Source organism: Erithacus rubecula (assembly GCF_903797595.1).
Source record: "Erithacus rubecula genome assembly, chromosome: 5".
Lineage (NCBI taxonomy): Eukaryota > Metazoa > Chordata > Aves > Passeriformes > Muscicapidae > Erithacus > Erithacus rubecula.
Window position 1 is genome coordinate 66,749,926 of NC_136687.1, and position 27,316 is coordinate 66,777,241.

Consider the following 27,316-nt stretch of genomic DNA (forward strand, 5'->3'; position numbering starts at 1 on the left):
GGCACCCGGTGGGATTGGTGGGGTGTCCTGTGCAGGGCCAGGAGTTGGACTCGATGATCCTTCACGGGTCCCTTCCCACGCGGTATATTCTGTGGTTCTCGTGGAGTTTCCCTCTCTGGAGACACTGCCAGCCCACCTGGACGCGGCCCCGTGTCACCTGCCCTGCGTGACCCTGCCTTGGCAGGGAGGATGCACTGGCCGCTCTCCAGAGCTCCCCTCCCGCTCGACCCAGCATCCAGCGAGCACGGCACCAAGGGTCAAGGTGGGAAAACACCAAATCCTCCGGAACCGGCGGTTAGGAAGCGGAAAGGGAGGAGCGGGCAAGGCGGCGGCCGTGGCCATGGCGGAGGCATCGGAGGGATGCGGGCCGGGATGCGAGCCGGAATCCGAGCAGGGATGCGAGCCGGGATCCGAGCAGGGATGCGAGCACTACCGGCGCGGCTGCCGGCTGCGGGTGGGTGAGCGGGGCGGCCGTGCCGGGGCTGCGGCGGCCGCTCCGTGCCCCGATCCATGGCGTGCCCTTCCTTCCCCAGGCGCCGTGCTGCGGGAAGCTGTACCCGTGCCGGCTGTGCCACGACGGCGCCGAGCAGCACCAGCTGGACCGGTTCCGAGTGTCCGAGGTGCAGTGCATCCGCTGCCGCCTGCTGCAGAAGGTGGGTCGGGGCGGGAGAGAGCGCTCCCTGCGCCGCTGGGTCAGCCGCATCCGCCGCCCTGCTCCAGCCGGGCTGTGCTGTGCCGGGGGGGGGGGTTTAGCGTGGTAGTAGCAGAAGGCTCTTCATCCAGAGGGTGGGGAGGCACTGGAACAGGATTCCCGGGAAGTGGCACGGCCCCAATCCTGGCAGAGGGCACGAGGCGTTTGGGCAGCGTTCTCGAGCACATGGTGGGATGTTTGGAGCTGGCGTGTGCAGGGCTAAGCGTTGGACATAATGTGGATCCCTTTCCAACTCAGGATGTTCTGTGATCACAGAGCATATGGCGCAGGGTTATGTCCCGTATGGCTCTGGAATATCTCCAGTGAGGGACACTCCACAGCCTCTGTGGTCAGCCTGTTCCAGAGCACAGGAAGGAAGCTTTTCCTCCTGTTTGGGTGGAACTACCTGTGTACCAGCTCCTGCCCTTTGCCTCTTGGCCTGTTTCTGGGCACCACAGAGCGGAGGCAGATTCCATCCTCCTGGCACCTTCCACGTCCCTCCAGACATGGATTAGATCCCCTCAGCCATCCCTTATCAAGGCTGAACAGGCCCAGCTCCCTCATAAGAGCAATGCTGCAGTCTCTTGGCAGCTTTGAGCTCTCAGCCTTGCTCCAGGAGCTCCACGCCCCTCTTGGAGCCTGGAGCTGGATGCAGCAGCCAGGGTGTTCCTGTCCCCTCAGGCCCAGCAGCGCTGTGAGGGCTGTGACAGCCTCTTTGGGGAGTACTACTGTGACATCTGCCACCTGTTTGACCGTGACAAGAAGCAGTACCACTGCCAGGAGTGCGGCATCTGCAGGTGCGTGCGGGCGGGGGCTCGGCTCCGCGGGGACCAGCCCTGCCCTGACACCTCTCTCTGCAGGATTGGCCCCAAGGAGGATTTCTTCCACTGCTCCAAGTGTAATTTGTGCCTGAGCCTGAGTCTCCAAGGAAAGCACAAGGTGAGGACACACCACTTACCTCCATGTCCTAAAAAGCAGCGCCTTGAACACGAAGCTGGATGTGCCTCAGCCCCATCTGAGGCCACAGTGGGTTCTCTTCTCTAAATTCACCTAACAGCAACACAGATGCCACCAATTGAAGACATAAGAAATTTTACGTATTGGAACTTTACAGTATAGAAAAAACACATAAAACTGTACAGCAGAATAACTTTTTCTTCTCTTTTTCCATTTGCAAAGTGTATTGAAAACGTCTCCAGGCAGGACTGTCCAATATGTTTGGAGGTGAGCAGCTCCTTTTCATCTCCTGAATAACTGTGTGGCCCTATTTTGAATTGTGTCTGAACTAATTTTCTTCTCTTTTGTCTTTTATTTGCCTCCAAACAGGATATTCACACATCTCGTGTTGGAGCCCATGTTCTGCCATGTGGTCACCTTCTTCACAGGTAAAGCAGACACCTGAGAAAGGGAAATATCTGCTGCATTGTGTTGGGTGTTTATTCAACAGCATTGTCTGTATCAGCTGCTTACAGCTGGTTTCTGAGGGATCTGCACTGTGGGGACAGTCTGTTTCACCAGGAAGTATTTTCTTTGAGAGGGTTGTCTTCCTTCTCAGTCACTTTTGAGAGTGTGAAGCTCTCCTGTTGCTTGGCCTAGGGATGTTTTTAATTTCTGCCTTGGGAATGCCTATGTGGCTTATTCCCTTTGTGTGTTACCTCTCAGTAATTCTGTCTTCTCACTGACTTGTGTTTCTTTTTCAGAACATGTTATGATGAAATGCTGAAGAAGTAAGTATTTTCAAACATTGTGCCTCTCAATATTGTTCTGGTCTAAACATTTTGCTTCAAGAGGTAAAAGTCAGGATGCCAATTCTGCACCAACTAATTTAAAGACAGCTCCTAGAGGAATAAGGGGCATTTAATTTCCAATTCTGTTTGCAAGACTTGCTGTTTCATGGTGTTTGTTTGCCTGGTACAATGTGAAACTCATCCCTATGACTGGATTTGTTTCATGGCCTTGCTTCATGTTCTGATGTAGCCATTTCCCCCCTTCCTGCCAGGGGCTACAGGTGTCCTTTGTGCATGCACTCAGCCTTGGACATGACCAGGTACTGGCGCCAGCTGGACGACGAGGTGGCGCAGACCCCCATGCCCACGGAGTACCAGAACATGATGGTGGAGGTGAGAGGCCAGCTTGGCTGTCACCGAGCTGTGCTCAGTTTTGGTGGCAGTAGAGGGCACTAGGGACACGTGCTGGATCAGGAGTCAGGCCAAGGGGTGGGGAGTGATGTGGAAAGTGACGCGTAGGCTCGGGCTGTTCATCATTCCTGTTCCTGCACACACACCGCTGGTGCTGCAGCCTCTCCTCCCTTCCCCGTGTGCCTGCAGATCCTTTGCAATGACTGCCATGCCCGCTCCAGGGTGCAGTTCCACCTGCTGGGCATGAAGTGCCAGAGCTGTGAGTCGTACAACACGGCGCAGGACGGGCGCTGCGGGCTGTCCCTGGAGCAGCCGTGACCAGCACGGGGAGCCCTGGCACTGCTCTGCCACAAAGCAGCTCTGGGCTGTAAGGATCCCAGCACTGGAGCTCAAGGAGTCCTTCACTGCGTCAGGGAGCAGGCAGATGAGAAGAGCAGCACGAGGAGATGTGACCAGAAGCTGATGCAGCAGCAGGAGGAGTGTGGGGCAGCTGAAGGGGAAGGGAGGTGGAGGTGCAGCTCTGGGGGCTGCAGCTGCTGGGGAAAATGGGTCACTTGGAGAGGCACTGCCATCCTCAGGGCTATGGGTGAGCATGTGGTGTTCCCTGGGAATGATGTGTGTGCCAGGAGCTGCCTCTGCACGGGGGCAGCGGGCAGGACTGGCATCCCTGGCTCCCTTCATGCATTGGCAGTGTACAGAATTCCCTCCAAACAAGGGAATTGCTCTGCCTGCTGGGATGAGCAGCTGGAAGACCCAGGTGCAAAGTCCCCCTCTTTCCCCTGGCCCCCCATCCTGACTCGCTGCTGTCCCTTCACTCAGATTCCTTTGCCAGCCACAGTCACTTTTTTCCCCATTTCTTCCCCATTTTGCCCTGTTCACTGGCAGAGGTTTTAGACATGTACATAGCTCCATTTTGCTGGTTAAAGTACCTAAAGTGAAGCACATGCTTCACATCAGGCTGGGCCTGAGATGTTCACTGAAATAACAGCAGTCCAGAGGCATTCCAGTGTTGCAGGGACCAATTTTCTGTGGTTTTGGCATTTGTTAATGGAAGAGCTTCACTTTTAAAAGAAATAAAAACCCCAACCCCACCCCTCTGCATGTAACATCCTGCCTGAGGTGTTTTGCAGTCTTAAATATTGCAGAAAGTTCATGATTTCCGTGAATTTCACATGCAGATACTTTTCAATAATAAGACATAAAAAAAGGTCACTTACTCTTCAGGTTGTACCTCTCATTTTTAACTTGTTCTGTTGTAAAATGGTCTTTTCTTAATCCAACAGTGCTCTCTTCAGTATATTCAAAATATTTAGGATTTGGAAGATAGCTATTGTAGCTTGCCTTGACTGGGGTATCTTTTTCTGGAGCTCTATTCTCACTGCTATAAATCAATGTAAAATAAGGTCTCTATTAAAATAAACAAATGACACTGTGTGTGATGTGCTGTTCTTTCACACACGTACTCCTGGAAATTCCCAGCTGAGTTTAAACCATGATTCAGTGCTGAAAAATGGTTGGATGTGGGGAGGTGTGAGGCCTGGACCACTGTAGGAAAATAAGTGCTTTATTTTTGACAAGCTCCTGTGTTTTCATATTTTTGTTCTGTGGTACAAGCAAGACTCCCTGCTGCTTTGGTTGGCACCTGGTGGCTCCACCTCCTTTCCTGGATGGAGACCTGCTCCCAGGTAGCCTGGAAGTGCCAGTGGGGCTCCCATCAGCCTGCAGGACTTGTCATCCCAGAAAACTCTGGCCAAGTAGCCTTGGAGGGTGTTGCTGATGGTAAAACCATGCTGGTCAAATCCACAACCAAGCAGGTCTGCTGTTAAATGGGAAGGTAATTTTATTCCAATTACTAACTGGGAATATTCCTGTTTGGGTTCCAACCACAAGAGGAGGCTGAAAGAAAACCCTTAGTTGAGCTGAGCTTTGGGAGAGCAGCTCCTGCTGAACTTTGGTATTGGGAAGGAGAATTATTCATGGTGTAGGATCCAGGTAATTTTGACCTTTTGCTTTCCTGTTTTTGGTTTGCCTCTGGAAAGTTTAGCACGAGGGAATGGGAATCTGAGGGAATGCTGAACCACTGTTTGGTGTGTTTATCTTGGCACCGAGCCCTGAACTCCCTTTGCCGGGGAATAAATCAGGCAGCAGGAAAAGGAATGGGATTTTCAGGGGATAAGGGACAATGGAGGGGATGAGGACAGGCAAGGAGCTGCTTTTATGGGATGGGAGGTGCTGTATGGAGCCCTGCTGCCCTGTCCATGGGGATGCAGCTGATGGGAGGGGAAGGATGCTCGGATCAGGGTGCTGAGATGATTATGGGATGGAAGCAGCAGCTGCCTTGGCCAGAGCTTGCCTGCTGCCTGTGGGAGCAGTTGGGAAGCTCCTGCTCTCCCTGGCACCTGGAATCTTGCCTTGCTCACCCATCTAGGCCAGAATCAGGAGCAGATGGGATTATTGCTGCTTTGTGGGAAAAATGTGGAGTTCCAGCAGGCTCTGCAGCTGCACACAAGGTCACGGAGCTATTAATAAAGCCAGGCCTGCCGAGTATGCGGGACTCGGGAGAGGGGCTGGGGAAGGCAGCAAGTGGAACAGTGAGGGCAGGGGGGCTCAGCTGAGCCCTGCATCCCGTGGGAAGGTGCAAGAGGATGGCTCAGGAGCTGTGGGGCATGGGGATCCCCAGTTTGGGGCTGGTTTGATGCCTCTGGAGTGGTTTTAGCTCGCTCTGATAGCATCATTTGGGATGGGAGTAGGGGTGTCCTGTGTTAAACCTCGGGTTCAGCCGCCCCCTCCTCTGCTCTCCCGGTGCTGCTGTTTGCAGAGAAACCATCTGGTTTTAAATTTCCAGCTGGAAAGAACGCAGGGAGGGAGAGGCTGCTCGTGTTGTGCTATTTATACCCCGAGGGGCAGCCGAGCATCTGTCCCTGCAGATCCACGCTCAGCCCGGGGCTGTGCCGGGAGCTCCGTGCAGGAAACAGGGCACAAATCCTTGGATTTGCTCCTCCTTGGTCCCGGCTGGGGTTGGGTTCTGCCACCTGAACCGATCCCTGTGCCCAAGGAGCAGCCAGGAGGCTGCAGCCAGCAGCTGCTCATTGCTCCTCGCTCCAGCACCTCCACCAGCAGCTTGGAAACATGGATGATACATGGGAATATTCACAAATGAGCCAAACAAGAGCATCATTAGGGAGGCCAGAGGGAGTCTGGAAGGGCTGATAAAGCAGCTCTGCAGCTCGGGCAGGGCTGGAGAGCTGGAGCAGGATCGCTCATCCCCGGTGCCCGCGGGGCTGGGGAATGGGATGTTCCGCACGGAGCCGAGCGAACTGTGGGATTTCTGTATAAATAAAATATCTCAGGGATGAAACGGAGCCAAAGGGGGGTGGAAAGGGAGCTGGAAGGAGGTGGAATTGAGCCAGAGTGGTGGGAGCCTTTGGGAGAAATGGGAATTTGCTGGTTTTGCAAATGAAACAAGCTGGTAGCAGGGTTAACCCCTTAGTTTTTTAAAAGAGAAGGGAAAAAGGCCTTTCTTATGGCATGTCCTGGTTGCTTTTTCCCTTTTTGCCCTGCTATACTCATGTGGGACAGAAACCCCTCAATAAGCCAGAGGGTCTGAGGGGGGAATGTGAGGGGGGTTTTTGAAGCCATTGCCTGGAACACAGGCATCCCCCCTCTGAGGGCATTACCCCCAAAATAAAATGCTTTCCCCACTGTCCAAACCCATCTGTTATTCTCTAGGTTGCCCTGTGCCTTGGCTTGTGCTGGCAAACAGTCCTGCAGATGGAAACACATCATTCATGTCCATATCATCCATGTCACTGGGCAGCTGCACTGGGAAAAAAGGTACTGGGGATGGTGTCTGATCCCAGGGAAGTGAGGAACCAGTTTTCATCCTGGGATATTCCCAAAAATATGTACAGCTTCTTGCATTTTAGGCAAGAGAGAGTAATTCATTTTAAGGATTGAGCAGGAAAACTGACATCCATTTCTGCCCTCTTTTATGGAAAAGGAATTTATTCCCTTGGGGTTATATACATCTAAGTGAAGGTGATGGCTTTTCATCTGCCTTTATTTCCTCAGTTTAGCAGCAGCAGCACAACACCCAGTTTATTTCCAGAGAAGAAGGGTGGTGTTTTTTTAACTCAGTTTGTGTTTTTTCTTAGCCAAAGTAGCTTAATTTGCTGCTTCTTGGGTGCCAAAAAGGTGAAAAGGAATTTTGCTCATCCTAAGCATCTTCACAGCCTGTGCTTCCCTGTCTATGCTCCCAGCCCCAGCAGTTTTCCAGGCTGGCTGTGGCTGGGAGGTGCAACAACCATTCACAGGTTTATTTCCTTGTTTTCACCAAATTTGAACTGGAAAAAGGTTGAGGGATGCAGAGCACTGGGAAAATGCCCAGTGACTGCACTTCCTTTTGGGGAGCAGAGCTGCCCTCATTTCTCCTGGCCTCTCCAGGTGCCGGTTGTGGCGCCGGCCGCGTTTGTTGCACTCCCTGGATGGAAATCCAGAGATGATGCATCTCTGCAGGAAGCAATCATGGGAACGCCCCAAGCTTTGATGTGTCCAGGGATGCTCCATTTAGGAGGCAGGGTGAACAGCAGAGCCTGTTCTCAAGCCTGCACCACCTGTACAGGGACACCCTAAAAGTTTGCACTGCCATTTAGTGCTGGTTTATTTATTAAGGTCACACGGACTCAGGGCTTTGCTTTCCACTGGCAGGGAATTTAGCCAGAGGGAGAAGAGGCTGAGCATCCCCTTCCCAAACCAGCTCTGCCATCAGCCACCCCCAGCCTTCCCACACTGAAAGCTGAACACAAATTGGGGATTAAAAGAACATTCTGCTGTATTTTAGCAGCCAAGTTTTTCAAGGAATGGAAACAAAGCTATGGAGCAAGCAGCCACATGTGTGAAATGGATGGTCAGTGCATCTTCCTACAGGCTCCTGGGCTGCTTTTGGGACCAAACCCCCCACAATTAAATGAAAAAAAATAAATTAGGAACTTCTGCATGGAAAATAAAGGGAGCAGTGACTGAGCAGCCCCATAACTGTTCATGGTTGCTGGTGAGACAAGGGGAAGGATTTTATAGCAGGGCAACACGGGGAAGTGATTTTAGGGAAAGGGACATGTGAAAGCACAGGAGACCCTGGCACACTGCTGGCTCTGGCTCAGCAGCCCCCCTCACCCCCAATTCACAGAGCAGCAGCATTTCAAAGGATGCCACAGCACTGGCTGAACCTCCATCCTTTCCCAGCCCTTCCCCCTGGGGAATTTGAGTTCCCTTGTCTACAACAAGTGGCTGACCTGCCCCAGGACCTGGTTTCCTGCTCAAAGGCCAAAATTCAGGTTTATTGTCAGCACTACACACCCGCCCTCCAGTTCCTGTCATCCAGCAGACCCCTGGTAATCCTGCCTGAGGCAGGGGCTCCGTGCCCGGCATCTCCTCGACAGTGGATGCTCTGCTGCAGAAGCGCTTATAAATTAAGGGTTTATGGGGTTTTTCTCTTCATCCCTGCTAGGAATCATCATAGAGAGGGTTGTTGTAGTTGCCCCAGGAACCGTAGTCGTGGTCATCCAAAAGCCTTCCGTAGGAGGAGTGCCTGCCAGGGAAAGCAAACCGGTTACTTTGAGCTTTTATTTGTTATTTTGCCACGGCATGAAGAAATATTAATGCAAGGGCTGCCTAGGTCAAGCTTGGGGATATTTTAAGAGGAAGGACCAGGAGAAGTGCAGAGAAGCCCAGGCTGAATTTTGCCCCCGTTGAATGAGCCTGGACAGGGTAGGGAATTAAAACAAGACCTTTGCTCATCTCAGCTGTCAGCAAAGCCTCATTAGGGATGCTCAGCACTGGGCTCTGCTGCTGTTTATTGTCCCAGTGACAGCGAGACCCACGGCAGCAGCTTTCCCAAGGGATAATTACTGGTTATGACTATGCTGAGCAGCATCTCTGGCATTTGAGCAAGGCTATTGTGACATGAAATAAGGGACTGGAACTCTGCTTTCCAGCACAGGAGTGGTGAGAAACAGAGCTCTGCTGGCACCAGAGGCTGCACATTGCCCTGCCACGCTTCCTGGGACTTTGTGATGGTGAAAGGGGCTGCAGGGAGCTTTGGGGGGGGGGAGGAACAGGCACCCCAAAACCAGCCTTACCTGATCTTGAGGTAGGCGGCTGCCCCGAACACCAGCACCACCACCACGATGACCGTCACGGTTATGGCCACAATGCTCCCTGGGGATGGAACACCACAAGGGCAGGGTTCAGCCCCCCTCATCCCAGCCCCATGGCACACATCCCACACCCCAGCTGCTCCCCATTCACCCACACCAGCCATCTCTGGCAGGGGAATATTCCCACACTGTTTCCCAAAGAGGATGCTGGGCCCCCCTCTATTTGTGCAATGATCCCCTTCCCATAAATGCAGAGCACTGGGATGAAACACAGCTGGGCTTTGCTTGGGCACCTTTGATTGTCCTCCCAGCACTAGGCAGCATTAAGTGCTGAGCCAAGGCTAGAAAATGCTCCAGATCTCCCCTTTTCCAGCTGCATGGAGCACTGTTAGGCTGCCTGTGGTTGCACAAGGGGACAGGGAGAAGCTCATGTCAGCTTCCTGAGGTCTCCAGGAGGAACAATTAGAACCTAACTCAGGCTGCACCCACCACCCAGCCATTTGTTTCCTCTCATCCTTAAGTGTTTCAAGTCAAATTTAGAACTGAGGATTTTATTCACATCTCCAAGCAACCGAGATTTGTTATCTACCACTCCCGCTCTCCAGAGGATCAGATGACACAGGCTCCTCCAGGAATTTTGCAGAACAATGCTCTCAGGAAGCAGACCCCCTCCTCCCTTCCCATCTGGGGTCTGTCTGAGCAGCCTGGGCTGGCATTTTGTCGCTGTGTGCACATGGCGGTGCTCACCTGGGCTCAGGGCGCGGGGCACCTGCTCCATGGTGACTCCGGTTTCCTCCGAGGCTGTGGCCTCGGCTGCCGTGGGACTCACCACAGTCACTGGGGGCGGTGTTGGCTCCACGGCCAGGCTCGATGCCACGGCCAGTGTCCCCAGGGAAGGGACATCCTTGGCCAGCAGCGGCGGCTGGGTGGCGCCGGGGCTGGCGGGGACGGGTGTTGGGGACAAGCCCGTCCCGGGAGGCGAGCGGGGGTCGCTGCTGGGAAGGGAGGAGGGAGGCGGCGGTGCAGCTGTGCCTGTGGGGCTGGAGGCTGCCCCCAAATCCAGCGTGCTTCCTGCCGGGCCGGCAGGGTTGGCTGTCCGGGGAGCCGGGGCTGTCTCCGAGGTGGGTGGCGCCGGGCTGGAGGGACCGTCCGTGGTGGCCGCGGAGCTCACGGTGACAGACACGGGAGCAGAGGACAGAGCTGCCGCTGGGCTGGTGGCATTGTGGCCATCCCCCTCCAGGGGCCCGGAGGGTGTCCCATCTCCGGAAGGTCCCGTGGAGGAGGGCAGGGAGGGCTGGGCTGGAGCTGCTGTGGGGACATCCCTGGAGTCCGGTTTCACTGGGACACCGCCCCAGAGGAAGGGCGGGCGGATGGGGATGAGGGCAGATTCTGGGGAGCCATCGCCCAGTCCTAGGAGTGAGAAAAGAAATGTTAGCAGCAGGGCAGTCCTTGGGGCAAGCTGGTGCGCTTGGGAGGGCACCAAAGGGAATAAGCTTGGGTTTTAAAATGGTGACAGCCATCTAAAATAAAGAGTGGAGAAATATCTCTGTGTACCTAGAGGTGAGGTTTAAACCTCACCTGGCATAAATCAGCCCCGTTTTCCCCCCAGTTTAGGATACCCCCATTCCCAATCACCCCTCCATCTTCCCAGCATCTCCTCCCAGCAGCAGGGAAGAAGCTCCTCCTCACAGCAGCCACTGTGCAGCTGGGAATGATAACACAAGACGCCTCTTTCTCCTCTCCCCCCCATTTCCTTGTGCATTCATTCATTCGTCTCCATTTCTTAGCATGGAGATGAGTCATTTCTCCCTCTGTCCCCACCAGCTGACTGCTGGGGCTTTCCCCCCCTTTTCTAGGGCTGAACTCAACTCTGGTCCAGCACTGGCCCCCTCAGTGTGGTTGGGATGAGGGAGAGTGTGCCAACCCTGTGTGACACCGGGAGGCATTTTTATTCCATGTGTTCATCTATTCACACCCCCAGAGCATCCCAAGCCCAGCTCTGGGGAGAGCAGAACTCACTCCAGCTGCAATGAACTAATCATGAGTGGGGAGGACAGAAACATTCAGTGCCTGTGTGTAGAAACAATGGGATCTGGCACGGGTGAGCAGGGACTCATTAATCCAGCCAAAATTTATTTTTTTGATTTTGTGGGTACCCATGTGAAGGACCCCATTTCCCAAGAAAAGGGGTCTTGGAGGTGGGGCTGAGGCCATGGCTGCTGTTCTCTCCTGAGGACAAGCACTTGGAGATGCCTCTGAGCCTTCACCCTCCTCAGGCTGAGGACACAAACCGTGGGACAGGGAGGAGGACAGGAATGATGAGCTGGAATCTGAATGAATAAACCCTTGGCCACCACAGCAGCAGGGAGGCCTGGACCAAGGATCCTTCACACCAAGGCTCAGAATCCATCTCTATTTCAACAATCCTTGCCCCAACACCTTTTGGATTTCTCCAGCAGGTACCAGACAGCCTCTGCAGCCCAACAAGCCCATCAGGCACAGCAGGATCCTCCCAGGGGTTGGAAGTTTTTTACCTCTGTCAGTGCAGATGCTCCCAGTCTCTGCAAAGCCACCCTGATGTCCCCAAGTGCTTGGGGCCAGCAGAGCTCCCATGATCTGCCTGAACTTTGGAGGCAAAGCAATGAGGAGCTGGGGAAGCTGGCAGGGCTGCTGGCCTGGATGAGTCAGGAGCTTTCCGATAATATCTAAGGGGTATAAATTGGGAGGCTGAGCCAGAACTGGAGTCAGGAACAATCTTTGGCTGCTGGCTGAGTGCTCCCAGCCAAGGAGGTCACAAGTCACAGGGACTCTTCCCAGGAGAGCCAGCACCACTGCTCAGCTCAGCCCTGGCCTTCCCTGCCTCTCCCTAGGAGCAATCCCTGTGCTGTGCTATCCCCTTCCTCCTCCAAGCTCCACAGGGATCTGCAACCAGCCACTGCCCTTGGGGTGTCACCCAGAGGAGACAGCCCCAGGAAATCCCAGCCATCATCCTAGAGGGAGTGCAGGCTGCCTCTGAAAGGAGTCAGGACTAAGGGACAGCAAGGACTGGGGTGAGGGTCCCTTGGCTGGGGCTCCTCGTGTCTGCACCCAGCTCAGGGGGGCCTGTCCCACAGGTGGGTCCTGTCAGTGTGTCTGCCAGTCCTGTCCTCTCACCAACACATCTGATAGGGAAAACCAAAACCAAAGCAAGAGCCAAGGAGAGCTTTCCTTTTTGTCCCCAGCACCTGGTCTGCAGGAGCTGCTGCTGGGAGCAGGAAGCAGAACAAGGGATAAAAGACAGCTACAACACTTCACACATGACCTGAAAGGCTTAAAACACCTCGGCCCCGGGCTGTCAGAGGGACTGAGGGATGTGTGCTCCCAGAGGATGCCGAGCATAGCTCAGCCCTGGGGAATTTGCTCATCTAATTCACTTAAGGCAGTTGACCACCCTGCTGGAATCCAGCACAGAGCGAGGCAGGGGACTGCCAGCATGAGGTAATCACCTAGGAAAGCAGCAGTGTCACACTCCAGAGCCCCACAGGAGCTTTGCAAAGTCCTTTCCCTAGGTTTCTGTCACTGGGAACACAGGAAACAGCCGAGGAAAGAAGAACCCAAAGCTGTGTCAATCGAATATCCTGCTCTTGGGGAATATTAACCCTAATTATGTGCCAGCCTAAGGACTGAGCCTGATGAATTATCTCTCTCTCCTACTGCTCTCCTGGCTCTTCAATCCAGCCAGAGGGGCAGGTCTTGCCCTTGCAGGAGCTGGGCCATGCTCCTACTCCTCTTGGGAAAGAGCTGCTTGACCTGGGCTGGCAGCCTCTTCACAATGCATTTCCCAGGCACTCCAAAAGCCATTGCAGCAAATCCTAAATTGCTCTGCCAGCTGAAACGCAGCATAAAAGCCACCAGAGAACTCCTCCAGCCCGAGTGAATGACATCAGCCCCCAGCAGCCAGGCTGCAGCAAACAAACATCCACTGATAAGGCAGAGATGGAGCTTTTAACAAGCTCCACTTCAGAACCCATCACCCCTGACACAGCCCCAGGAGATGCACATGACCTAACCCACACACCCAAACTAACCAAAGCACCCAAGCCCCAGCTGCAGCCAGGGATGCTCCTCTAGCAGCCAAGGCCAAAGGGATAAAGAAAGTTTCCATAACAGGGATATTATTTGTTCTGCCTGCCAGCAGCAGGTCCTGACTGCACTTGCACAAGGAATCTCACCACCTGCTCTGAGCAAGAAATGTGACAATGGGAGCAAAACAAGGAGAGCTGCAGGACACAGACAGCACCCTGTGCTTGTGCACTCAGCCTGGGCACCACTTTCTAGCATCTGGTTTTGGGGCAAACACCCCAAAACCACAAGTGACCAAGACCATGCCTAAGCATCACTACTCTTTAAAGCAGAACTCGGTAGAAAGCTCAGTCTTTAATCACAAGGGTGAGCAAAAAAAGACCCTTTGCTGGTCCTGCCTTATGCTGCTCCTCACCAAATGCTGATGACAGAACAGCCCTGAGTCCCATGAGTGTGCCTTGGTTTAGAACCAGGCTAAGTGATGCAGAGCAATAAAACAATCTATATTTAAATGTAAGTAAGGATTTCCTGCTCATGACCTCGTTGGCTCAGCTTTGCTTTCTGTGGTTGGGGATTCCCATAACTTGTGCTGGTTTTTGGTAGTTCCCCTCCCCCTTGTTAATGCTCAGGTATAATTTCCATTGTGTTTCTTTGCTATAAAACCAGCAGCATCAGGCTGTGGATGGCAAAAGCTCTCCTTAAAGTAGCTAGGACTAAGCCAAACTGGTTTTTGCTTTGGGTTCAACGAGTTTTTCCAGCTGTTCAGCCCTGCACTGCCTCACCTTCCCTGTCACCATGCAGTTTGGGATTTGGGGATGTTTAGTTCTTGCTGGCTGGAGGCCCCACCTGCAGTGCCCAGGGGTGTGATTGAGCTCTGTCCTGATGTGGGGTAGGAACACAGAGGATGTTGGTTTGGGCCTTTAACTTGGGTCTTTCTTTTCCTGGGGCACTGTTGTGGATTGCTGCCCCATTTTCCCTAAGAAATAGGGATGGTGGGGTGCTCTGGGAGCAGCTCTGCAGGCTCTGAGCTGTGTCTCACACTCCCCAGGTTCTTCATGCCATCCCAGAGGGAACACCCAGCTGGATTAGGGATGGGAAATGGTGACTCCTGGGGCTCTCTCCAGCTTGAGGAGTGCAGCAGAGCTCCAGCACTACCCTGTGGATGCTGGTGGCCCCCAGTGCTAGCAGCAGCACCTCTGGCTGATGTGCTGCTCCACGCTGCCCTGCCCTATCTCCTCTTCTTTCAGTGCCAGCTGGCAGTGGTATGAAACCAGTTCTGAGAGGAGGGAGAAAACCAGAGGCCAGAAACACCAACAGGTAACAGGCAAAGCTATTCCCTGCCCGTGTGGAGAAGCCAAGGCCATCAGATCCAATAAATCTGCAGTTGCTCTGATTTACTGGCAAGCCAGGCTGGCTTCCTGCATGATTAGTTTTATTCTGCTGCATGGTCGTTAAGGTGTTTAGGTCTAATTGCTCTGAGGCTTCCTGTAGCCAAGAGCAGCAGCTGCAGGACAGACATCCCTGTGCTGTGTCCGTGTGTCCCTCACCATCCCAGGCCTCTGGGACACCCTGGGGATGTCCCCCCTGAGGAGGGGGCTGCTGCTGAGCCAGCCCATGGGGACCCACCTCCCTGGATGCACCAGCACCTCTCGGAGCTGCACAGCCCTGTGGAAAAGGGCAAAATCCGTGTGGATAAATAAAGGATGTGGCTCCCTGCCTGGGGAGCAGCAGCTGCTCTTCTCCAGGCAAGTTTGGGGCAGGAAGGAGCTGATGTGGAGGCCTGGCTCACTCTTGCACACTCTCCAGATCCAGGGAATGCTGTGGCAGGCAGGCTCCCCTTGAGGAAGCAGGAGGAAAGCTCCACCACCCTGCAGTCTCTGCTCTTCCCAGCTGAAAATAGCCTTCAAAATTCACATGGTTCCCTGCCTGCTGCATGGTCCCTCCTTCCTTGCCTGGGTGAATGTCCCAGTTATTCCCACCTGCCCCATGATCCAAACCCAGAGGTGAGGATTTTGGTGGCACAACAAACCCACATTCCAAAGCGAAGTATTGCTTAATTATTCAAATCATGAAGCCCTTGATCCTGATGCTGCTATGGAATTATTGCAGAAAAGGAGGTGAAGAGGAATCTTTAGGTGTTTTTTCTCTTCTGAGAGTGACAAAGCACCCTCTGGCTAGTGGTCAGCCTGTACAGCCAGAGGTATCTTATGAGGACCTGGGGTGGAGAGCAGCAGCTCTTTCAAAAATGATTGTTCAAATAAAAAATACGTGAAGTATTTCAAGTTATGTTCTTGAAACATACAAACAGGTGTTATGCTGTGCTCATTTCCCAGGGGAAGGGGGATATGGGATCCCATGGGAGGGGATGTGGGATGCTCTTTGTGGTCTCCTCGGGCTGGTAGCTGGCAGATGGACCTGTCTGCTTGGGACACCTCACAATACTTTTTCTCAGGCACATATCTTGGGTATGGCTTTGGAGCCATGAGTTTTGCAAGAAGCAGCTCTGCTCAGGTGAAACTTCCCAGTTCCATGATTTTCCTGGCTGGCTGCTAATTAGTGCTTCTAGGTGCAGCTTTCAACATGCATCAGCCCCATTCCAGCCCCTCCCAGGGGGAGAAGCAGCTGGGCTCGGCAGAGGAACTTCAGAGCATCCTCTGCTATTAACATCCTCTGCTCTCTCATTTGGGCTGGGAGAGGGGATAATTACCAACTCCCTTGTCCTTCAGCTCATGGGGGAGCAGGCTGCCTAAAGATTTGCCTACTCAATGGCAGTTTTAAACAGCTCATGAGGCTCTGAGAGCCCAAAAAGCAGCTCTTCCACCCCAGAGTCTCCATGAAGAAGCACTCAAAACCTTAAAAACCGAGAGCTGCTTCTAAAAGGTATTTAAAAATGTCCCAGCTGGGGCACAGGGGGAAGAAGGGGAGAGCGGGCTCGGGGCTGGGCACCACGTCAGGAAAGCAAAGCAGGTTTCAATTTACATCCAGAGTAAGGAGTAATAACAGGATAAAAACTTCCTTGTGAGAGATGCTGTTATTTCATTACGTGGCCAGGCAAAGCCCAGACTTATTTTACTCCTGGCCAGTGACGTCCTTACTGTCATTTAGTCCTGAAGAATGAGCTTGAAGCATATTTAAATCGTGCTTTGTGTTTCTCCCAAGTGAGATATATATATATATATCAGTTTATATATATATATATGTATGTGTGTATAAATATGTATGTATTTATATATGTGTGTATATATATGTATGTATACACAGTTTTTGCTTTTTTTTTTTTTTTTTTAAGAATTATTTCAATGGGGACAAAAATGTTGTAGAAAGCATCTGAAAGATGCTCTAGGGCCGTTTGGGAGCAGCCTGAGAGCCACGGGACCAGAGAAATCTTTTCTGTTTTTTCTGCCAAGCCTGGCTGGCGTCGGTGCTTTAGAGAGGGATGGTCGTGGGAACGGCTCTGGGTTTGGCCCGGGCGCTGGGAAAAATCCGCCTCCCAACCCCAAAGGTTGACTCCCAGCAGAGACTGGCTGCTTTAGGGGCAAATTTGGGCCAGGCAGGGGCCCGTGAAGGAGACGATAAAGCATCCCCAGCATCGCTGTGGAGCAAAATGCTCATCCCCATCCCTCCCAAATGCATTTGCTGGGGAAGCACAGACCAGGAGCTCGCTGGCAAATCCCCCTTTGGGGTCCTGCCCCTTCGGCAGGTCTGGGGGCGCGGTGCTGGCTGCGGGCTGTGCCGGGGAGCTGAGCCCCGTCCCGCCGCGCCGGCAGCAATGTGACAGTGACAGCTCCGCCGATGGATTCCTCCCCGCGCGCGTCCCCGGTTATGCAAGCGTGTTTTCCATGTTCCCGGCGAGCAGCTCCCCGTGGTTATTAAAAGCCCAGCCCGGGCGGGGGGAGCGGTGACCCCCGCCCGTGTCCCCGCGGAGCGCCTCGGCGCGGGGAGATGCCAAAGCGGTGTTTCTGTGGGATGGGGAGCCTGGTGCCGCCGGGGGGAGATGTCTGAAGCTGGGGGGGAAAGCGCCGGGGGCTGGAGGCGTGAGAGCCTCCGCTCAAGGCCAGGCAGAGCCATGAAAGCTCCTTGGAAGCAGTGACCGCGGAGCGAAGGGGGATGCGGGGCTGGGAGCGAGTCCAGCCCGGGCAGGAGGGCACCGTGAGGAGGCTCCGGTGGTCCCACCAAGTTGTCCTCCTTCGAGGCAGTGGGGGACTCTGCTGGGGACGCCTCTGAGGGGCACGGGGTGAGGCAAAGAAGGGTGAAACACCTCTCGCCCTCCCGCACGGGTGTCATTGGCGGTGACCCCCTCACGGAGCGGGTGTGAGCGGGACTCGTCGTGGGGTTCCGCTCTGCGGAGCCCTTCTCCGGGAAGGAGCCGGGCTGTCCCCGGCAAACCCTGCCTCCTTCCCCGACCCCACCGCATCGCTCCCCGCCCGACCCCGAGGGGTCCCCGGCGTGTGCCCCCTGCCCATCCCGGCGCGGCGGCGGGCGCTTACCTGCCGGGAGGAGGAGGAGGGCGAGGAAGAGCAGGCGGCAGCAGCAGCCCATGGTGCCGGCGGCGCTGGCAGCCGCGGCTGGAGGGACGCGCCGCCCGGCCCCGCCGCCGCCCGGCAAAGCCCGGCCCCCGCCGCCGCCTCCCGCCCGCGCCCGGCCCACAGCGGCACCTGCCGGGGACGGGACCGCGGAGGGGACGGGGACCGGCACCGTGCGGGATGGGGACCGGCACCGTGCGGGATGCGGGACCAGAACCGTCGGGGATGCTCTTGTACCAGCCGGTGGCACCCATTTGAGGCGCTCTGTGTCACTGCCACTTCTCCCTCTTTATCCCCAGGGCTATGCTGGCTCCCACCTGAATATAATGGTGAAGCCCTGGCACAGGGTGCCCAGAGAAGCTGTGGCTGCTCTGTCCCTGGAAGTGTTCAAGGACAGGTTGGAGAAGGCTCGGAGCAGCTTGGGCTAGTGGAAGGTGTCCCTGCCTATGGCAGCAGGGTTCGAATGAGAAAAGCTTTAAGGTCCCTTCCAATAAAACTGTTCTGTGATTCCATGATTCTGGAGCTCCTGGGGATTCCTTTGCCTGATGCCTGTGGTGAGGGACAACCCAGGTACATTATTTAACGGGAGCCAGGCCAGAGCCGGGCAGTCAGGGCCTTTGCACAGCACGAAGAGCTCCCAAAATGTGGCTCCCAGTGCCCAAAGGACCCAGCCAGGAGACACCTGTAGCACAGCAGGAGGTACAAGGACCATTTTTTTACCTCTTTCCCTCTGGAAAGAGCTGTGCTCTGGGTGAAATATTTTCAGGCTGAACTCATCCCCTCCAGGCTTTTGCATGCTCGCTATGGAAAAGGATTTACGGTGCCCGGGCTGTAGCTGAGCTATCTTTAACTGGGGTTACTCAGCCCTCTATTCTCTTGTATTGTGTGGCGTTTTCTCAGGATGGATCCTGGCTCTGGGCCTAAAACAGCAGGACACAAAATCCAAGTCAGCTGGCATTCCTGAGGCAGACGGGTGTCGGGCGATATCAGCATCCCAGCTCTCCTTGAAACCTTCCCTCTGCTCGGGAGGAGGGCAAACAATACTGTTGTTGCTGCGGGAGCTTGGTGCCGTAGGAACAGCGCGATAACCTCCCTGCCTCTCCTCTCACATCCTTTTTGGTGATGCTGGTGCCCTGTGATTCCACGGGCAGGAGTTTTCGGGCGGGATGGGCACAGCCGCTGCTCCTCGCCGTGCCCGAGCCGGGGTTGGGGTGCCAAGGGCTGGGTTGTGGCAAACCCGGACACCCCTGGGGGCCACCAGGCTCGGGCTCCAGCTGCCACCTGCTGGTCACCTCTGTCTGGTCCTCCCGGAGCGGGTGCTCCCAGCAGAGCAGGGACATGGCCGGGGAGAGATCCTTTTTTGGGGATGGCTTCTGCCAGCCCTTTCCCATTGCTGCTGGAGACTGGAAACAATTGCCTCTGGTGGCATCTGCCCCGAGGCTCCGGCTCTTTTACAATCTCTTTAAAATGCATTTCCCCACCACTTTTATCCAGATATGAAGGATGCTGGAGGGCAACTTTTCTTTTGATGGGCACGAAGATTTTTTTTTTTGCCCACCCCACCGGGATGAAGCCAGCTCCTCATGGGTGGCCCTGTGCCACATCCAGGTGCCAGCTGCCAGGTTTGCTGGTCTTGCCCAAGCCCTCAGCAGAGCTTTTGCACCATCCTTCTGTTCTATCACACTTTGCCTGGTTTTGGGGGGCTGCTGGCAGGGATCTGGGGGGGCTGTGAGCAGAGAGGCCGGCGGTACTGGTGTGCTGGAGCTTGCAGGAATTTTTGACTGGCCAGGGCTAATAAGGGAGCTTGCTCACCCCCTGGCCAGCGGCCAAATGGCATGGCTGGGTGGCTGCCAGCACTCGCATTAATAGCTGCCAGCCTGCGGTTTGAGGTCACCCGTTCTTTCCAGTCTTTCATTTCCACTTTAATTCGCGCCTGTCAGGACGCAGGGCCGGGAGCGGCTCCCCCGCCCCTCCCTGGCTGCGCCCCTCTCTGCCGGGACAACCTCTGGGGCTTAGCCCAGAGCCAGGACAGCGCCGGTCCACGGCAAAGCATCCCTGCTGAGCAACTCCAGATGGCAGGAGGGGACGCGGCAGCATCTGGGGGACACCTTCACCGCGTGGCTCTCTGCTGTTCCTCAAGATGTCACTCAGGGCACCAGGAACATCCTCCTAACACACCCCGAGGCAAAGTGTACACCCCAAGGCCAGCCTGCAGAGGGCTTGTGTGAAGGCACAGCTCCTTGCAGAATAATTTGGAGCTGCCGTCATTCCCTGCCAAGGCCCTTGGGAGGGTGTCTTATAGCCGATCGCTGTAATAAATCTACTTTTCCACAGCAAGTTGGCCCGGGATAAATGCTTTGGAGAGGTGTGGTCGGACTCTGAAGAGGGGATCCCCGGAGCCCCGCTTGGAACCCATGATGGCAGGATGGGGGATCCCTCTGGCTGCCCAAATCCCCAGGGATCTGGGGTGAGGATCTGCTTGACGCGTCCCGGCAGGACGAGGCCAGGCGTGGCTGGTGCGAGGTGGGACACACGGGAGGGGACACAGGAGGGGACACGCCGCGGGGGCACCGCCACACCGCCAGGGGATGGCTGCGACGGGGTGGGAGCCGCGCAGCTGGAGGAGGAGGAGGCGCAGGAGCAGGAGGAGCAGGAGGAGGAGGAGGAGGAGGAGGAGGAGGGCGGTGGTGCCGCCCCGTCCCGCCCCTCCGCAGCTGCCGGGCACCGGGCACCGGGCAGGCGGCGGCGGCGCGCATGGAGGCGGCGGCGGCCCCGGCCCCGGGCGGCGGCCCCGGTACCCTGCTGCTCTGCCTGGCCCTCGCCTCCGGTAAGCACGGGCGTCCCCTGCCCCGCACCTGCCCGGGCCCGGACACCCAGCGGCTGGCAGCGTGTCCCCGCCCTGTCCCGGCCCGGTGCTTCCGCCCCGGCACGGTGCTCCGCGTCCCTGCACGCTGTCACCCCCTGTCCCCGGCAACCGTTTCTCTCTCCGGTCCCGCTGTCTCCCGGTCCCATCCCGGTGCTCCCCCCTTGCCTGTACTGGTGCGCCCCCATCCCATCCTGCTGCTCCCCTGCTCCCATTCTGCTGAACGCTTGTATTCCCCACCCTCTTACACCCCATGCTGATGCTGGCCCTGTCCCATCCCAGTGCTCATCCTGGTGTTTCTCCAGTCACATCTCAGTGACTCCCTCTGCCCCCAGGACCATCCCATCCCAGCCCCAGCCTGGTGTTTCCCCAGTCCTGTCCCTGGGCTCCCCCGTGTGCCCCCCAGGTCCCATCCTGGAGCTTCCCACAATCCCAGTCCTGTGCTTCCCTCACCTCTGAATCCCTGAATCTCTTGGGGCCAGCATGGGGGCCAGGATGTCCTGTCTGTATCCCAGGGCAGGACTGGGATGCTTTTACCACCTGTTGATGGTTCACTGCTCCTGGGTGCCTGAGTACCCACAGCCATCCCTGGCAGCGCTGGGAATATGGGATGCCGGGGGAAGAGGGGCCAGCACCTATTCAGCGAGTGTGTGAGCATTCCCATGCTAGTTCCTAAGTTTTTGGGAAGCAGGAAGCTGCAAACAGGTGTCTGCTCATGGCTGCCAGGGAATAACCACACAGGCTGGGACAGCTGACAACCCTCCCTGGCAGAGAGTGCCTACACTGAGATTCAGGGGAGCTTTTCTCTCCACAGGGAGCAGTTTGGGTTTGGCCCTTTGGCAGGGCTGGTGACAGCACTTGGCAAAACCTGACAAACCTGTGCTGGCAGGAGGAAACCAAGGATAGCAGACCTGTTTTGGGTCTGGCGTGTCCCCTGAGACCACGGCAATGTCCTGGGTGGTTGCTCTCTACTGTCTGGTCTTTCCTGGGAGAGCATGGGGGTGTTAACAGCAAAATAATCCACTGTTTGGGATACTTTCCTGGATTATCTCTGGCTTCTCAGGGAAGGGTGCAGCCCAAGATAGTGGAGCCAGTGCGCCAGGAAGATGAGGATGTTCACACCTGCAGCTTCTGGGTGCTGCGATCCGGCCGCGGGTGGGCACAGCCCCCTCCCTCTGGAGCAGGCACTGCCACCAGGGCGGTCCTGCGAGGGGCTGCCAGCCCGCAGGATGCCAGAACTCCGCATCTGGTTGCAATAAGGGCGGGGAGCTCAGCTTGGTGGCGATCTTTCCGTGCCGAGCTGTGAACTCGGTCACCGGGAGTGAGGTCAGCCTCCCTCCCTGTCCCGCCGCCTGCCCACGCCGCCCACAGCTGGATCCCGGGGTGCAGCCGCCCCATGGCTCATCCCTGGCTCCCGCCGGGCAGCTCCCACCCTGCGGCTGGCCCGGGTGGGGCGGGGGGCTCCTCTGCTGCTCGCCGGGCTCTCTGTCACCCGCAGCGCGTCACTAGCGCGGTGCTGGCTATATATAGCCGGGAGAGACGTGTGTGCTGGGAATGTCCCCGCTCCGGGATGGGGCACTCGGAGCCTTGGCTGGGCAGCTCCCACCGCTGTTCCCAAGGTGCCCAAGGGCCGGATGGGGAAACAGGTAGCCGGAGACGAGGCTGCCAGGATTTGGCTGCGCAAACTCTCCATTCTTCGGGGTGGCAGCAGCCCCGCCTCGGTGGGAGCCTCCCAGCGCCCTGCCCCGTCAGGCAGGACCTGTCCCCGCTCCCCGGGTGCCACCGCGGCGGTGAATCCCTGGGGAGGGCCGGGCGGGGAGCGGGGCCGTGCTGAGTCAGTGCTGGTATGCCAGCGATCCGGTTACCGCCGCTCTGACGGGCCGGGCCCCGCCGCCTCTCGGTTTCGCCCCGTGAGCCACGGAGAGCGGGGTGGCCCCTTTCCCGGTTGTGTGGGGCTCCAGGGACACCTCGGAGCAGCGTGCAGTGCCTAAAGGGGCTCCACGAGAACCTCGGAGGGATTTGTCACAAGGCCACGGAGTGACAGGACAAAGGGGAACGGCTTCATACTGACAAAGGGCAGGTTTAGATTAGATATTGTGAAGGAATTCTTCCCTGTGAGGGTGGGGAGGCCCTGGCACAGGTTGCCCAGAGAAGCTGTGGCTGCCCCATCCCTGGAAATGTCCAAAGCCAAGTTGGACAGGGCTTGGAGCAACGTGGGGGTAGTGGAAGGCGTCCCTGCCCATGGCAGCAGGGGTTGGAACAAGACGAAGTTTACAGTCCCTTCCAGCCCAAACCAATCACTGATTCCATGATTACGGATCTCCCGGGGATCCCTCCCTGCATCCTCCCCGGGCAGAGGAGCAGCTGGCTGGGCTGTGTGGTCCAAGCCCCACCAGGCTGGCTCCCAGACCTCCGTGCTGGGCGTTGGTGGGTGGGAGCAGCAGGCGGGGCCCGGCTTTCCCCTTCTCCCGGTCCTGGGGAAAAGCTGATGCTGCCAGCGGAGCGGGGCCCTGGGCGCAGCTGCAGAGCCCATTGCCAGCGCCCACCCTGTCCCCGTGGGAGGTGCTGGGGGTCCCCCTCTGAGTCACCTCCTCTGCATTCCAGGCTTGGCGTTCTTCAGCTGCGTGGGGTGCCGACACAACGTCACGGCCGGGCACGGCACGGAGGGGCTCGGCTGCGGCACGGCCAAGGGATGCACAGGTAAAGGGGGGGATGCACAGGTAACGGAGGGCTGCAGGATGCTCGGGGGGGCCGGGGGCGCTGGGAGGCAGCGGGGGAGCAGGCCAGGATGGCGGGTGAGCGGGTGTTTTGTCTGTGGCATCCCTGGTCTGGGGAGCCAAGGACACCCGTGCTGGCAGCTGGTGGCGGCCGGCCAGGCTCGGAGCTGCTGCGGGGTGCTGCTGCCTCTGGGCAGAACTGCCACCCCTCTGAGGGAATCCTGGTCCTGGTCACCCCCAGGGAACGGGACGCAGCTGAAGCGGCAGAGCCACTTTTCGCGGTGCCCGGAGGAGTACCAGCACTACTGTGGTCAAAGGGAGGTGCCGCTTCCTCGTGGCCGAGCAGGCGCCGGCTTGTGTGTAAGTCATTCCGGTGGGGACACGGGTGGCACGGCGCGGGATGCTGTGCCCGTCCTCCCCGGGGGAGCAGCAGGAGGGGGGCACGGGCACCACGCAGCTTTTGGGACCGCCCTGTGCCTCCCCTGTGTCGCTGGGCAGGTGCGAGCGAGGCTACACCGGGGGCTCGCTGCGAGAGGGTGGATCTGTTCTACCTGCGAGGGGACCAGGGCCAGATCGTCATCATCTCCCTGATCGTCGGCATCATCACCCTCATCATCCTCATTGTCGGCAATCTGCCTCTGGCAGTCAGTACGGGGCGGGGAAGGGAAGGGAGGATGGAACAAATCCTGCCCTGCTCCCCCGGTTCCAGGCAGGTCGAACTGGTGCTGCCCCAGTGGGTCGTGGGTCCTGCAGGTGTTGGGAGGTGCCTGGGACATTCCTTTGGGGCGGAGACAGGTGTGATCCATATGGATCTTCTGCGGGTAGAGGGAGGGGCATCACTGGCATGTCCCTTTCTGCCTCTTTTTCCTTTTTTTGTTTTTGTTTTGGGGTTTGTTGGGGTTTGTTTGTTTGTTTGTTTTTGTGGGGTTTTTTGTTGGTTTTGTTGTTTTGTTTTGGGCTTTTTTTTTTTTTTAATTACTTTTTCCCCCTATCAAGCCACTGTCGGAGGCAGCGTAGAAAGAGAAAGGCAGAAGAGATGGAAACGTTAAACAAGGATTCACCTTCCAGAAGTGAAGATGTGCGGGAAACGGGCATCGCGTGAAGGTGCAGGGCAGCGGGGGGACGAGACCGAGCCGGTGTGACCGGAGCCCCGCACTGGGGTGGGCACCGAGGCGGACGGGCTCCGCTCTCTCCGCAGGAGCTCCCGGTACCTGCGGGCGGGTCCCGGACGGCAGCAGCGGCTGGCTCCACGGGCGAGGGCTAAAACGTGCGGGGTTTGAATAAAGGGGTGACGGAAAAGTGTCCCCGTGTCGCCGCTGTCCTTGGGGTGCGGGGACTGCGATACCGAACCGCGGCCGCCAGACGGCGACACTGCGCTGCGGGGGCTGCGATTCCCGCGCTGGCCACGCGAGGGCGCCACGACCGCGGCGCCTCCGTCCCGCTCCCGGTGCCGGTGCCGGTGCAGGTCCCGCTCCCGGGGCCGTTCCCAGCCCCAAGGGGATCTGCCGGGTTCGGGGCCCCGTTCTGGGGATTGGGCTGATGCTGCTCCCATTGCCGCAGGGACCGAGCCGAACTCAGCGTCCCCCGGCGTCCTCCCGGTTCCCGAGGGGATGCCTCGGTGTCCCGGGGGCAAAACTGATAGAAAACAGATGGGAACCGGGGCAGAACTCGGTGAACCGGGGCTGTTGGCTCCCGTCTCCCCGCGCTGTGGGTTAGGAAGGCGCTGGCCGGAGCTGCGGTCCGGACCCTGCCCGGGCAGCCGCCGGTGATGGTTTGTGTCCCTCCCATCGGTGCGGGACCCTCTGGGCTCCCCGTGACTCTGACAGTGGGTTTGGCACGGACCCTCTGCGGGGGAGCAGCAGCATCATCGCGGGATGCAGCCGGGATGCAGTCCCTGGTGCCTCCCACGCTGTACCACGGGAGATGGGGATGCGGTGGAGCCGCGGGGTCTCGGGACCTCCCAATTCCAAAGTCCCAGCACGGGCCTGGAACCTCCCGGGGAGGCGGGGACCCTCCTGCCCGCGGGCTCCGCTCTCCCGGCACGGGCACGGCGGGATCCTCTGCCCGGGCAGGACAGACCCCTCCGGCCCGGCACTGCCTTCGCCAGAGACAGGACGCGCTCCAGCTGGTGAGCGTGGGCGCGGCTGCTGGGGACACTGGTTTGCATACTGAGTTCCAGCCCTTTGTTCCTGCCCTGGTCATCCTCGCGGCTGGATGGACGCCTGGGAGCTGGAGCTGGCAGACAGGTGCTGCCACAGGGGCTTGGGGCGGCTCTGGGGCTGTGTGAAGCCCTAGTGTGACTGAAAACCTTCTTTTTCAGCTCAAAACGTGCCGTGGTGACAGCAGAGGCCACCCCAGGGATCCGCATCAGCTCCTGCAGCCCGGTCGGTGTGACAGTGACTCCAGCTGGCCCCGGGGGCGGTGGCCGCCCCGGCGGCGCCGGTCCCTCGGGAGGTGCCGGTGCCCAGCGATGCCACGGGGCTGTGGAAGGTTCATCCCACCGCCCGGGCAAGGAGCACGGCCCTGAGGTGCCTAGGGACAGTTCTTTGAGTGTCAAAACCCCCTCAGCAGGGTCCAGGATGGGGAAATGGATTCTAGATTCCATGCAGCTGCTGGAAGCCCGGGTGAGAGCTGAGTGGCACCAGCAGCACCTGTGAGCTGATTCCCCCTATAAAAATGCCTGTTTAGCCCCAGGCTTTGCTGGGCCTGCCTGTGGGGAGTGAAGCCAAGAGAAAAAGGCTTGTTGTTCCTTTTGGGAATGTGCTGTACACGATCTGGGAGACAAATAAAATGAAAAGAAGGTACGAGCCTTTTTCCTGTCTGTTTTTTTTGGTTGGTTGAACTTGATGGCTGGGATGCTGCTGGCCAAAAAGTGCTGGGAAAAGCAGGCACTGGGAGATCAGCAGCCCTGCAGGTCTCAGGGGTGGATAAAACAAATACTTTGTCTTTTTATAATCCTTCATGGAGCACTGGCCAGGTTAATGTTGGGGCTGTTTATTCAGTGCTGGGTGTTCAGTGCCTCGAATAATTCTCCTGGGGCTTTTCCCATAGCAGCCCTACATTCCCTGGTTGTAAAGAAGTGATGCTTCCCTGGATGCCACCCTGGAATTCCTGCTTTGCCACTGAATTCCTGCTTTAACCTGATGAGGTCCTAGGTTGTGTTGTGCTGAGCAACAAGGCTGGGGACTTGAAAAAACCCACACAACCCACACAACCCACACAACCAAATTGCTGCTTCCATTGCATTTTTGGAAATGGGTTAGAGAGGTGGTGGGATGCAAAGGCAGGGGGTGAATTCACCTTGTGGGTTTTACGGTGCTGAGGGCAGGAGGAATGAGAGCAGGAAAAGAAAATTATTATTAAAAAACAAATAAAACCCCCCGGTGCAACAGAGTGGAAAAACCACCTGGTTTATGCCCAGGCTGGCAAGGACAGGATGAAATCCCAGGGGAGGTGAGGCTGGCTGGCATCACACAGGTGCAACCTGAACTTTCCAAGGAATCTGGTTTTAGTAAGAGGATTATGATTCATTGTTTTGATCAGCAGCTGAGTATTTTTGGGTGGCTTTTCCCCCCTATAAGCAGAGCTGGTGTCACCTGGCAGGGATGTCCTTGGCTTAATGGCATTTCTAAAGTTTTCCTTGGCATCTCAAAAGGTCACTGGAATTGTCAGGCCTTACCCTGCATATCCAGAATGGGAAGGATGTGAACCTGGGTGCAGGAATGAGATGTGGGTCACTCACCCCAACAGAACAAGATTAAACCCAACTTACTAACTGGAAACAATTAGAAATAGATAGAAAAACTGGGAATTAATGTTTTGGAAAATGAATGCCAAAGGCAGGCTGTAACATGAGGGAAGTGGGTGGATCCAGTGCCTTGGCATCAGTGTTTTTGCTGCTCCAGTGCAGCAGGTCCAGTCGCAGGTCAGTGGGATCCTCAGGGAAGAAAACCAAACTAGCTCAAGCCAGGCTGTCCTTTGTGTCTAGCTGTGTACCCCAAAATAAGAGGGGCTCAGGCAGGAGATGGACAAGGACTCTGCCTGCCAATCCATCTTGTTTCTCACACTGCAGGGAAGGTCAGCAGTGATCCAGGGGCTGCCAACGCTCCCCAGAAGAGGGATGAGCTGGTCTGAACAGGGAGTTCTTGGTTTTAGCTCTGTTTTATC

The 27,316-nt window shown here is 56.8% G+C and overlaps 3 protein-coding genes across 4 annotated transcripts; 2 read left to right on the forward strand and 1 right to left on the reverse strand.

The window, feature by feature from the left end:
* Positions 1–300: 300 nt before the first annotated feature.
* RCHY1 (ring finger and CHY zinc finger domain containing 1) lies at positions 301–17,142 on the forward strand. Of its 2 annotated transcripts, XM_079305736.1 has the most exons (10): positions 301–454; positions 534–653; positions 1,373–1,488; positions 1,552–1,630; positions 1,871–1,915; positions 2,018–2,076; positions 2,392–2,418; positions 2,691–2,811; positions 3,019–3,136; positions 17,129–17,142. In XM_079305736.1, the coding sequence occupies exons 1-10, from the start codon at positions 341–343 to the stop codon at positions 17,134–17,136; spliced, it is 807 nt and encodes a 268-aa protein (XP_079161862.1). In that variant the 5' UTR covers positions 301–340; the 3' UTR covers positions 17,137–17,142. The 2 variants fall into 2 exon arrangements, with proteins under 2 accessions (XP_079161862.1, XP_079161861.1); XM_079305735.1 differs by having other exon boundaries at positions 1,373–1,630.
* PARM1 (prostate androgen-regulated mucin-like protein 1) lies at positions 7,636–17,669 on the reverse strand. Its single transcript, XM_079305732.1, has 4 exons — positions 17,534–17,669; positions 9,732–10,394; positions 8,967–9,045; positions 7,636–8,416 (listed from the first exon to the last, which is right to left on the reverse strand). The coding sequence occupies exons 1-4, from the start codon at positions 17,583–17,585 to the stop codon at positions 8,332–8,334; spliced, it is 879 nt and encodes a 292-aa protein (XP_079161858.1). The 5' UTR covers positions 17,586–17,669; the 3' UTR covers positions 7,636–8,331.
* Positions 17,670–20,269: 2,600 nt separating this feature from the next.
* Positions 20,270–24,452, forward strand: BTC (betacellulin). Its single transcript, XM_079306029.1, is given in 7 exon segments — positions 20,270–20,396; positions 23,037–23,132; positions 23,391–23,458; positions 23,460–23,509; positions 23,648–23,666; positions 23,668–23,804; positions 24,146–24,452. Coding segments are annotated over 7 exon segments (549 nt in total). The 5' UTR covers positions 20,270–20,323; the 3' UTR covers positions 24,252–24,452.
* The last annotated feature ends 2,864 nt before the right edge of the window (positions 24,453–27,316 follow it).